The sequence below is a fragment of the Hydra vulgaris genome, chromosome 01, assembly GCF_038396675.1.
Source record: "Hydra vulgaris chromosome 01, alternate assembly HydraT2T_AEP".
In the NCBI taxonomy this organism is placed as follows: domain Eukaryota; kingdom Metazoa; phylum Cnidaria; class Hydrozoa; order Anthoathecata; family Hydridae; genus Hydra; species Hydra vulgaris.
This window is the reverse complement of record NC_088920.1, coordinates 65,803,703-65,817,323: the sequence shown is the minus strand read 5'-3', so window position 1 is coordinate 65,817,323 and position 13,621 is coordinate 65,803,703. Positions and strand designations below refer to the sequence as shown.

General features: G+C 31.3%; 1 protein-coding gene across 1 annotated transcript; it reads left to right on the top strand.

Annotated features, from left to right (window-relative positions):
- Window positions 1–8,874: 8,874 nt before the first annotated feature.
- On the top strand, window positions 8,875–9,447 carry LOC136074641 (uncharacterized). Its single transcript, XM_065786980.1, has one exon. The coding sequence runs from the start codon at window positions 8,875–8,877 to the stop codon at window positions 9,445–9,447; it is 573 nt and encodes a 190-aa protein (XP_065643052.1).
- Window positions 9,448–13,621: the final 4,174 nt, after the last annotated feature.

Below are 13,621 nucleotides of genomic sequence, written 5' to 3'. Positions count from 1 at the left end.
TTTCTTTTGGGAACACCTTGACTTATTTTCAAAAAATGCAGCAATCTTTGGAATATTTTCTTTAGTGGCTACCTTAGCGATTCGACCACTTCCAACTTTTCTTTTTAGAGATCCATTCTCAAATTTTATTATTTTATCGTAAGCAGTTGATCTGGGTAAACCCCATTCCATAAACTGCTTAGTAACAAACGCTTTACCTTTTTCTCGATTATTTTGGAAAAAAATTTCCATAATTTTTTCGAGGTCCTTTATTTGACCATCTTATTTTCAATATTTAAATAAACTTTAAACTTAATTAAACTAAATTTAAATAGATTATAAAATCTTCTTTCAAATAAGCATAAAGGTTTTTCGCGTGCATGAAATAAATAACATTATAAATGCAATTAAAATTTGTCCGAAATTTTATTTATAGGGTGTTATATATATATATATATATATATATATATATATATATATATATATATATATATATATATATATATATATATATATATATATATATATATAGCTTAGGTGAGCAGTGACGTCATACATACATTGACTGACAAATAGCCTGACTCGCAGTGGAGTGATGCTACAATAACTGAGGATGAAGCAGTTTTCATTCATTATTCTTCGCTTACTTTTTCTTTTTCTAAAAAAGCCGTATTAATATCAATTTAGATAAGCAATAAAGTGAGCAAATGCTCACATAAATTTACTATAGTTGATATATACATATACATATATATAAATTTGACTGGTCCCTAAAATTTTGAAAATAAAAGTTCTTCTAAAGTATGTCAACCTGGTACTCAGAAGAAGCGAAATTATATAAAAACTTCAAAAACAGTAATCACTTTACAAAAAAAGCATGTTTAAAAAAACCTTTTTTTTTAAACTTGAAAATAATGACTTTTTTTATTTTCAGCTTAAAAACAATAGTTTTTATGCATTTATTTAAGAAAAAAGTTTTTTTTTTTGTAAATTGATTTCTATTTTTAAAGTTTTTATATAATTTCGGTTTTTTTTAAAAATGTTGTTTTAAGAGCCACCCTAATATATATGTATAAAAAAAAGTTTTTAAATTCCATTTAAAAATTAATAATTGTAAATTATACCTAAAAACTAAAAGTAAATCAAACTTACCTTTCTTAACAGTGCTCCGCCATCCTCTACGTGGTGCTTCGCCTCGATAATATCAGGTTCATCAATTGACTGAAAAATCCTTTCCCAACAATGTTTCGATAAGAGATGCTTTGTTCGGCATTCTTATGTTATCGTCTAAAAATAATGCTGTGGAACTGGAATCAATTCGTAGTCAAAGTAATGTGATGAGCAAGCGATGTGATGATCTTAATATCATCACATTGCTCTGCAATCACCATCAATCGCGTAAAACATAAAGCAGGATTGATGCTGATCTCTTGAATGTTGATGCAAACAATATTCTTTAGATCAGAAAAAGACTTTACTTGCTGCTTTCGCTTTATTAAAGCTTCAACAACTCCTACACCATCCAACATTAATTATAAATTGAACCCAACACTTTTAATTTTGTCGCAGTTTATTGTTTCATATGCAATCAAACCAGTAGATAGAGACTGGAGCCTGGTAGAATACAGATTACACACTAAAATATATAACTAGTTCTATAGCTAATAATATTCTAAAGCCTGACCAATAAGCAATACTAACCAAATCTATCAATACTTATTTGAGCATAACCAACTATAAATTTTAAAGCGAAAAGAAAGAACATTAACACATGCATGTAAATACCTGTTCAATCGCAAGTTCAGGCTACAACCCAGCCCAAAAACGCTCCAATCTTCAAATTACATGAAAACCAATAGATGCCAATTTTCGATACATCCAAGGATGTTTTTCACCTGCACAAAAAACATCAAGGTAGATAATTTCTTTTTCTGAGATTTGCTTTCAGAATTTTTTAATCTCGATTAATTCTTCAGGTGTTAATTTGCTTTTCACCATATTCCAAATTTGCATATTGTTGGAGCTTTAGAGAGAGAGAGAGCAGCATTAACAAGAATAATGCCCTCGCGTTGCCCTAGCTATTGCTTTGCCGTTGAGCATATTTTTCACACTGTTCTCTCCATAGGCAGTTTGAAGAGCACACTCTAAGCCTGAACTGTTCCTAAAAGATCCAATACTACTGGCAAAAGACATCAGTGAATGGAAACCACCTTGATGTACTCTATATTTAGAGACTTTTCAACAACAGTTTCAATTGCCCTTTCCCACAATGGTTGGTCGAAAGTAATTGAAGTCTAAATTTACTTAGAAATAGTGCCCGTGGGTGTTGACAGTTTATTCAAGGTGGCAGTACAGTTAAGAGAGAAAAAATATATATATTCAGCTTTTACATATTTTTTTTTCTACAATGTTTAATACACCATTAAATAGCTAAAAAAAATAACACAAAAAAATTAATATAAAATAATTTATTATTTGCTAAAGGCCCAAAAATGGGGTAGAGGGCGACAGAGATTTTTCAGCAACCGATATATTTTTTTATTTGGAATTTTAGCTGGTGATATATTACATGTGGATTGTGTCGTGGACTAAAAGATTTAAATTGGGTCTAAAAAATAACAAAATATTTGCATTTATGTGAATTAAGGTAATTTTGGGGGTAAATGATGGCACAAAATCTTTGAAAATTACCAAACCAAAAAAGCACTCAAGATTATTCTAGTGTATGTTGTAGACACTAATATAGTAAATAGGTGTGCCGAATTTCAAGTAATTTTGATTATTAGTTTTGAAAATATTTCTGTCGCCAGCCAAAAAACATGACTTTGAAAAAAACGCAATTTAAAAAAAAAAAGTAAAAAACGTTAGTTCAAAGTTCTCCACTTTTATACGTCACACCTTACAATGTTTCATTTTGATAACAAAAACCTTTTCGTATTGCTCCTAATTTTTTTCTTCTAGATTTTACTTTAGGGGTACATTGCTTTTCTGCTTTAGATATTCGTTTAGTGCCCTTATGCAATACATAATTTTGCGCATTTATACCAAATATCATTCCAAGTTCATTAAACAACTTGTTTAAAAATTGTTGACCATCATTAAAATTTAGCACAGATGATGCCACTCCAATACTTAGAACAGTTCTTTCAATAGATATATCTTTTGGGCATTGCTTCCATATCAATTGATTAAACGACTCATTGGGATTCTGCGTTTTACCGTGTAAATACTTTTCAAGAAGTTTATCGGAACCAAGGTCCATAAATATTGGTTTGATAGCATCACACACAGAAGCAGGAATACAAATATTTTCTTTATATGTCACTTTTCCAGTCAGTTTGCCTAGCCTGGAATTTGCACCACGAATCTTTGGTGCGCAAACAATACTGATGGCGTGTTTCACCATTACAATTTTCAGAACAGTGAAAAAGTACAGCTGCAACACTCTTTTTCATTCCATATAAATTTCCAATGTTCTGCCTTATTGCCTTGCCATAATAGTTTTGCAATGTATTTATCACATTTTCTGTTAAGCGACGATCTCCTCCTAACATTTTGCCATCACATAAAACTTCTTTACAATTTTTTTTTTAATTTCTTAAGCCAGTACCAACACGTTTTTGAATATGCCCAATGCACTCCACTTTTTTAATTTCTGTAATATCTCCATAAGGCTTAACAGCAACAACACTAACATAGGAACTGCTATCTCCATCACCTAGAAATGTTGTATATCTTAAATTGTTTTTTTTTTGGAACGCAAAAAAATTTTTATTCCACTACTTGATTCCATAGAAGAAGCTGAACCAGTGTGACTAATTTGACACTTTTGATGATGTAAATAATGAAACTCAGTGTATTCAACAGGATGTATGTATTTTTTTAACTCCCATATTGAACACAACTTACAAGTTTTAGTTTCAATTTCAAAGTCAATACATTTACCATTTTCTACAGCAACAGCTGTTACTACTCCATTGTTCGATGTATATCCACTTTTCTGCCAAGATCCATCAAACCCACATGCAATATCTTTAGATGTTTCACTGATAGGTCGTAATTCATCGGCTGCATTTTTCATGCTTTTATCAACTAAACTTTGATACACATCCAACAGTATATGCAATGTATTATTATAACTGTTTTTATTCATTGGCGGTTGCATATTCATAATTCCACAGAAGTTTTTTATAGCTGACAGTCCTTTACCCATTTCACAAAATGCAACTATTATACGAGTGTTTATGTCAAACGGTTTACGCCTAACACATTTATTTTTAACTAGATAATTTTGTTTTGCATTACAGTTCTTTTTTTCAATAGTAGTAGACGAAAAAAAAGTAGTTTCCCATTCACAACCATTGCAACAAATTTTTAGTCTAATACTTAAGCCATATTTTTTTGAAGAATCAAACTGCAAGTTAACTAACTCTTCACATGCTGGACATTTGAGAAACATTATTGCATTTTTCAGTAAAATAAAATTCATAATAAAGTTAAAGTCTTCACTTATATTTTGAGGATCCTGTATAATCTCTTTGTTAAACAAATTCTTAAAGGATGATGAACATGGAATGTTGTCAATTGACAACTGAAGTTGATCAACTGAAGGCATAGCAGTAGTTTCATTAAAATTGCAATTTTTTTTATATCTGTTTCCATGAAACTTTAATTTTTTATTTTGATATAGCCTTTTTGACGCTTCTTTTCTTTTCGATCCACCCATAACACCTTTATTTGAATAAGATATTACAAAAATTGACTGCAGTATATAGAAAAAAGCAAGCTTGTCAAGAGCTAAATGGTATTAACCCTTTGAGGTCTTTAAAAAAAAATTTTTTTTGCCTATCAGGTCCAAATTTTTTTTTTACTTATTGACCTTAAATATAACAGAAAAAATATGTTTGATCCATGGCTTCTCTTTATTTTTCAAAAAGAAAAGGTTTTTAGTGTAGCACTAAATTGTTTAATTTTTATTCTGCCAAAAACACTATGACCTAAGTGCAAGCACTAAACAAGAAAGAAAAAACAAAAATATGTAAACACTTGTTTTTATTCACAATTAAATTACAATATTGGCTTTGAATATCCTATTTTAAACGAAAGTCAGTCTTTGTATGATAAAGTTCAAAACAATCAGTAGGGTGTAGTCCTAGTTTTCTAGTGCAGGTTTTACAAAAGTATACAGTTTTTTTTCTACACCCTGTGTTTTTCTGTCACTGCAGACTAAACAGTCTTTAGCATTATTACTTGGAACTTGTGCAATAAAATGTGGCTTTTGGTTGAGGCGTTCATTGTCATCTAATGATGATCGCCTTCCTCTTCGTTCTTGAATTGTTAACATGCTCCTACTAATTGCTCAATGAGGTTTTGCCTGTAGGTTAAGTGTCGAAGTTTGTTTTACCATTGCCTTCACAAAATTTATTGAACAATATATAATTGTTTACAACTGTAACTTCCAACAACCAGAAAAATATTTTTCTCCACCATTTTAAAGACTTGCGTAGAAATGAATAGCTGGAACAATAGTGATCAGCTCGGTTAAGAGCTCCCATATGTTTCGAATAATTTACAATAACAGTAGGTTTATCAATGTCTACAATACCTCGTTTTATTCTTTGTTTTGCAACTTCAGTTGTTGAATCACGGAACGTACTCAGCATCAGAACTTGTCGCCTGTCCTGCCATGCCAAAACCATAACATTGGAAGAGTGTACATATGCAGAAACTTCATGCCTTTTTAATTTGAGTTTTTTTTATATCTTCAGGTAACTGTTTTCTATTTTTAATTATTGTCTCTGTAGTTTGTATGTTCATTTTGAGGAGCTCTTGTGCAAGAGGAAAAATAGTATATAATCTGTCAGTGAATAAGTGGTAACCACTCCCTTGGACAGCCTATAAAAGCTCATCACACAAATGTAACACGATTCGACTTGTAAACTGCATCATAGGTTTTGCCAAACTTTCGGTAGTTCAATTACCATAATACGGTTCAAAGAAACTAATATAACCTGTTTCACTATCAGCTAAGACAAAAACACAAATGCCTCACTTAGTGGGTTTTTGTGGATTGTACATGCGAAATGCAACTCTACCTTTGAATCCAATAGTACTTTCATCAATTGCAATGTTACGAGATGGGACAAAATTTCTAGAACAGGAACTTTTCAATTCTGATACAACACGATGCACTTTCCTTGCACGTCTATTCAGTTTATTAGATGGATTTGATGGTGGGGATTAGTGCAGCATCCAATGTATCTGAAGAAACCGAGTTCGAGAGAAAACTGCTGAAAAAATGGCATGTAGTTCAGCCAATCACAAGAAAAATAATGTTTTATACTTGATTTTTCATTCAGAGCCATATTCAAAATAGTACCAAAGTAAGCATGAATTTCTTCAAGTGTCACAACTTTCCATTTATGCCAAATAGAATGAGATTCCAAATCGTTATTTTCAATTTTTGACTAACGATTAGTTAGTCAAAAATTAAAAATTATTAGCATAACAATTAGTTTCGGTTACAATATCTGCAAGTAACTCATCAGTAAAAAATAACTTGAAAAAATCTAGTTCACGTGTTAAGTTTATTGAATGCTGAGGGCCTACATTTGCTACTGTAAATGGTAATGCTTTAAATGCTTGAGTATCTTACACTACCTTTGTCCACCCTATGTTTAAAGCAGGTCCATTGTCATCAATTTCATTTAGTTCAATATCTTCCTCGGACTCTGATATCTCTGAGAATTCAGTCTCAGATTCACTAAAATTGTATATACTGTCGCTTTTCAGTACTTGTTTTATCCAATGCCTTCAATACTTCTTCAGTTGTATAACGTTTTCTTGTCATTTCTAAATAAATTTTTATAAAAATTTCTAAGAGTATAAGTAAGGTTAGACAATTAAAAAATGTTACTGAAAAGCACTATATTAAAAACACACTATAATATTACCAATTGAACCTAGCAAATTGTCCAAGTTAGCTTTAAAAGATAATTTTTGCTGTATAAACATCATCATAGTAGATGTCCCATGGGACGGGACATTAGACCGCAACGACAATTTCATGATGTCCCGTCACGCGGGACATTGGACCGAAAAGAGTTAAAACTGATTTATGCGCAATGCATGCGCATAAATCGAGTCAATAAACAAGAAGCAGTAACTAAATAACAATATTCCTTTCGTACAGTTGATAGTGAGATGGGTTTATTGCTTTTTGTGGAATAACTTTTATTGTAAAGACGCGTAGTAACGGAATAAACAAAGTGTTGCTATGGATAAAAATTGATATCGAATAATTTAAAACAAATACTAGAAGTGGATATCATGGTTTTTTTTTGTTAACCAAGAAAAAAATGGAATTTAGAATAATTGTACTAGCTAAAAATTAAATTTTTGAAAAAATGAATTTTTCGATTTTAATTACCACCTTAAACTAAGAGGGGAGGGTGGCGCGGACTTTGTAGAATAGAGGCAAAAACAGTCAGTCTGTATGCTTCTATATGCTTGAGCTACTCGTTGTGGCACAACTTATAGTTCGTGCACATAGCACGTTTTTAGGACTAAATGTTACTTTTTAGTAATAAAGTTTTTTTTTAGAAAACTTTTTGTTTTATTAGCAACGCACTCTCAAAACCTAAACACCAAAACACAAACCTTGTTAAAAAAAGGCCGTTCTTTTGGGGCCGTTTTGTAATACGAACCTTTTTAAACAGAGTTTTTACCGCACATTCTGTATTCGTAACTCACATTTCAACTTTTTTTTTAATGAACTTAGCAATAAAATATCCTAATTGTGAGTTACCTTTTTTTAGCATTTACAAAATTTATAAACATTAATAGGCTTAAAATATAATTTTGCATACTTTTAACGTTCTAAAGCTATGACTATATAAACTTTATGCCCTCCCCAAACAAGCGGGTTGTAAGTTTAACAAGGTTTAATTGTAAGTTTAACAAGGTTAAATTGTTTAATAAGTTTCGAACAGCGGGGCGTGACTTTAGCCACTGGGACATAGCAAATGCAATAGAAATATTCAGTAAAAATATCTAAGGTTTATTGAGGTTGTTTGTTTTGGTTATCCAGAATAGAGTATGAAATGCGAACTATTTGTTTACGAAAAATTCTGAAACAAAAAAGTTTAAACAATGCTCTTAAAATTAGCGGCTATGTTCAGCTAAAAACCAACTTTCATGATTAAAGTTGTTGCGTAATGGGTGGTCGAATGTTGTCCAGCTCAATAACCTGCAATAAATGTACTTTTTTTGTTGTTGTTACTGTAACACAAATTTTAAAGAATGCATTTGTTGTTCCACACTTTGGGCACTAAGCACAGTCGAAATGCAATTTGCAATTTTAACGTTATTTTCCACTTTAGATTAGATTTTTTAACGGTTATTTAGACAGTTACATAAGACAGTTAAGTCTTAAATATAGAAAATAGAATTTTTAAATAAACGTAATAAAAAGCATCTGTTACCATGAATAAAAGAAATTCAGAGTGTTGCCTTCAGGTGAAACAAAGTCAATCAACAAGATTACATCAAACTATATTACTATGATTGCCATCACTGTCAGTTGATAATTTTTTTTTTTTAGGTGCTCCAAGAAGTCCTAACGGTCTTGTCACAGAGCACCGCGGAAGTGCACTTTACCGGGAAGTTCAGGCTATTGTTCATCTTGTTCATGATATTTTTAAATCATTTGATGAAAATAAATATACATTAGGTGTATTTATTGATCTCAGTAAGGCTTTTGACACTGTCGATCATTACATTTTATTAACAAAATTAGAAAACTATGGTATTAAACATATAAATACTGCGTGGTTTAAAAGCTATTTGTCAAATAGAAAACAATACATTTCTTATAATGAAGGTAAAACAACTAATATGAACATAACATGTGGGGTTCCTCAGGGATCTATATTAGGGCTACTCCTATTTCTCATTTTTATTAATGATTTAAGCAAAGCTTGTACTGAACTAGATACAATTTTATTTGCAGATGACACAAATCGATTTTATGTACATAATGATATAAATATTCTTTTTAAGTCAGTAAACAATGAGCTATTAAATCTTACTGAATGGTTTAATGCAAACAAATTATCTTTAAATGTTACCAAAACAAAATATACTTTTTTCCATCGTTTTCATGACCGAGATAAAATTCCCTTGAAACTTCCAAAACTTTGTATTGCTAATCAGGACATAAAAAGAGAAACCACTTTAAAATTTCTCAGCGTGCTTCTTGATGAAAATGTGACGTGGAGAGATCACATACAATATCTCGAAAATACAATCTTAAGGAACACAGGCCTGCTATGCAGAGCTAAGCCTTTTTTAAATCCAACTTGCTTAAAGCTTTTATATTTCTCGTTCATTCATTGCCATTTTAATTATGCAAATATTGCTTGGTGCAGTACAAATAAAAATAAAATAAAAAAACTATTTAATAAATAAAAGCATGCAATCATTTCCAATGTGGGCCGTTATACACACTCCCAAGCATTATTTGTTAATTTAAATATAACGAATGTTTATCAAAAAAATGTCTATCAAGTTCTTATATTTATGTTCAAAATTAATAAAAATATATCTCCTAAAATATTTTACCCATTATTCAAAATAAATCAGAATAGATATCTCACCAGATTTTCAAATAACAGTTATATTCAACCCAAAAGTTATTTTGCGGCGACCGAATTTTAAATTTCTACAAGAGGGCCGAAATTATGGAATAAAATATTAACTAATGAACTTAAAAAAATTTCTACGCTTAATGAGTTTAAGAATAAATTAAAGCAAAAACTACTGATGATCGACGTAGCGCTCAGCTTTTTCTGAAGTTTTAATGATTGCTATTGTTAAATTTACCCAACAATTAGAGGTTTGTCATTATGGGTTTGACGATCTTAGAAAAGGATTGTGCTACTTTTTTTTGTTTAAGAAAAAAAAAAAAGTTGGCTCAGTATTTATTATGAAAAAAAAAAGCTCTATAAACTTAACTTTTTCTTTTTGTTCAAATTTGTAACAATATGAAGAAAATCTGATATAAAAAAATATATTTTAAATAATAAAAGGAATTTACAAAAAAATAAGACACTGTTTGAGACACTGTTTTGGTATGTTCAAACCACGGAATTAGGAAAAATGAGGTCGGCAAAAAAAGTTTGAATCAAAGGTCTCATCATAAAACATAGAAACAAGGTAAGCGTTTTTTTGCCGACCTCAAACGCTTTTAGGTCACGGCGATTTAAGCATAGGATTTCATTGTGAGCATACGCATTAAATTAGCTTATTAAAAAAAATGGCGAAGCAGTTTACTGTTAAAACTAGAAACTTTAGTAATTGATTTCCTTTTTAAATATGTAATTAGTCTTCGCAATCAAAAAAAATTTTTTAATTATATAATTGATAAGCTCTTCGTTAATATATACAGTATCGGACAAAACGAGTGCAACTAAAGAATGCTAATTTAGTTTTTTTATATAAAAGTGCTGCATTTTTTTCAATTTAGAGAAATAACTATGTAACTGTTTAGAGACAAAGTTCTTCAAGTTTTATTCATCACAAAGTTCATTATTTGTACACGAAAATTAATAAATTAATCAAAAGTATTAAAAAAAGTTGACTTCCTTCTGGACAAAACAAGTTCAACTCGACAAAATGTTGACCAAGCTGTATTTCGCTATCAATATTTCGTGGCGAATCCTTTGTTGTCGATCACAACCTTGCATCTTCGAGGCATAGATTCGATCAGGTGATCAATGAAACTTTGTGGAATCGCTGCCCAGGCCTTTTGGATTTGTTCAAACAGTTGATCCTTATTACGAACACCTTCACGAATAATTCTGCGGATGACGATCACCCACAGGTTCTCGATAAGGTTGAGATCCGGAGATTGAGGCAGCGAATCCATCACCGATAGGTGGTTGTCTTGAAACCACTGCTTGACTACTTTTGCAGTGTGTTTTGGATCGTTGTCTTGCTGAAAAACCCATTTTATTGGCATATTCCATTAAGCATGAGGTAACATAACATCTTTCACGATATTTTTATACATGAAACGGTCCATTATTCCATCGTTTCGATGTATTGGACCTAGACCGTTAGCAAAAAAACACCCCCAGACCATTACATTGCCTCCACCGTGCTTCACGGTCTTATGGCAGTAACGTAAATCGAGGCGTTTTCCGGCCGGTCGACGTACACGGCAAATGCCATCGCTTCCAATGATGTTGAACTTCGATTCATTACTGAACAGGACAGTTCGCTATTTCTGCACATTCCAGTCAATATGAGATGTAGCAAACAGGAGTCTTTTCTTCTGGTTTTTTAATGAGATCAGCGGTTTCTTTGCAGGGCGTCGAGAAAACATTCCGGCTTCTTCAGCACGTTGTCTGATTGTTCGGTCCGATGCAGGCAGCTCTAATTGCTTTTGTATCTCGACTGATGATATCCAGGGATCCTTCTTGACGGATCTGACGATCATAGAATCCTCTCTAGAAGTGGTGGAACGCGGTCTTCCACCTTTGTTATCTGCTGCTAACTTCCCCGTAGAACGATATTTGGAACATAGTCTTGATACGGTCCATTTTTTCACGCGATATTTATCACAAATACTTTTTTGTGACATTCCACTTACGTAATCGCCAATAATTTTCTTTCTTAGTTCCAAATCCAAGACTGTCGGGAGCCATTTTTGCACTTGAAGTCATAAAAATAATAAAAATAAATAATCACGCTTATCAAGGTTTACCGTGTTACATTTACCTTGTGATGATACAATAATGCTCTGTGGAACACAACGTCTTGGTTGGATGTGGACTGTATTGATGTAATGAAACACTTGTTGTATTTCACTTCTTGTATTGATGTTCTTCGATAAAACACTTTGATAAAACTCACTTCGATAAACTGTCTTGATAATACTGACTGATTGACTTCCAAATACTGACTGAATTACATGTCGATTTACATGTCTTTTATATAGTAAAGTGAACCTGTTCTGGAAGATTCTAGATGCTTTTTTTCAATGCTTCTGGATGCTTCTGAATGTTTCTGGATGCTTCTTCTGGAAACTTCTGGATACTTCCTTTAATTATTAAAAAACTTCCGTGACGTTGACACGGACCAGACTTAAGAAAATGAAACAAACCAAAAAAGTTGCACTTGTTTTGTCCGCTGCAAAATGGCACTTGTCAATAAAATTCTGCCTGTGTGCTGTCACCTGTCAGCTGATTGCTTATGTCATGGCATGCTATGACTCCAGACTCCTGAACTGTTTGCTGTGGTAATATAATTCGTTTCTTTTTTAAGACATGTAAAATTAGGAACACTTTTTAGCATTGTTCGATGTTGGTTGCAAATGTTTTGTCCAATACTGTATGTATTTAAAAACTTTGGTTGTAAAAAAAGAAATTTTTTTTTTTTAAATAATTAGGTTTTTAGTTAAAAAAACCACAGCAATTTCGAACAGCTAAAGTCGCTGTTCGAAATTGCTGTGGTTTTTGTGGTAAACTTAAAACCCGCGTTTTTGGGGAAGGCCTAAAGTTTATACAGTTATACCTTTAGAACGTTAAAAGCCTGCTAAATTAAATTAAAAACCTATTAATGATTATAAATTTTGTAAGTGCTAAAAAAAAGTATTTTGTAAACTTACATTGGGGATATTTTTTTTTTGCGAGGTTTATTAAAAAAGACTATTTATACAGAATGTGCGGTAAATATTACAACTAACACCTTGTTTAAAAAGGTTCGTGTTACAAAACGGCCTTTGTTTAACAAGGTTCGTGTTTTGGAATTTCGGTTTTGAGAGTTAGTTGCTAATATAACCAAGTTTTTAATAAAAAAAATTTCATTACTAAAAAATATTATTTTAGTAGTCCTAAAAACGTGCTATGTGCACAAACTATAAGTTGTGCCACAACAAGTAGCTTACGCATATAGCAGCATACAGACTGATTGTTTTTGCCCCTACTCTACAAAGTCCACGCCAACCTCCCCCTCTCAGTTTAAATAAACTGTCAACGCCCACAGGCACTATTTCTATGTAAATTTAGATGCAAATAACTTGATTCTATTAACTTGTTCTCGATAGTATTTAAAAATCTTTGCTGTACAACTGGTACGTCATAAAGTTGTATCTGTTAAAGATTCAGCATCGGTATGGTCTTCAAAAGCAGTCAACAGACTCACCTTAACAAAAATTAAATTTAATTACTACTCAATTTAACGAGCATATGAAATAAATTTAAAAAATTAAAATATTTTAAAAAGCGTATGTTCAAAAATTATTTTTTTAAAGAATTTTTAATTACATGTTAAAAATTTTTATATACTCTTTTACTTACTATTTGACCACCAACTTGGTATGTTTCATGTTTCACAATTACCTGCTATTATATACCTGCCTGTTATCATATTGACATATATATATATATATATATATATATATATATATATATATATATATATATATATATATATATATATATATATATATACCATATTATATTGATTAGATTTCTTCTATTCCTTATATCGTAACACAATTTAAATTAAAATCCAACGAAAGATAAAAAAAACAAAAAGGATTTCTTCACTGCTATAGTAAAAACAAATCAAAAGGATG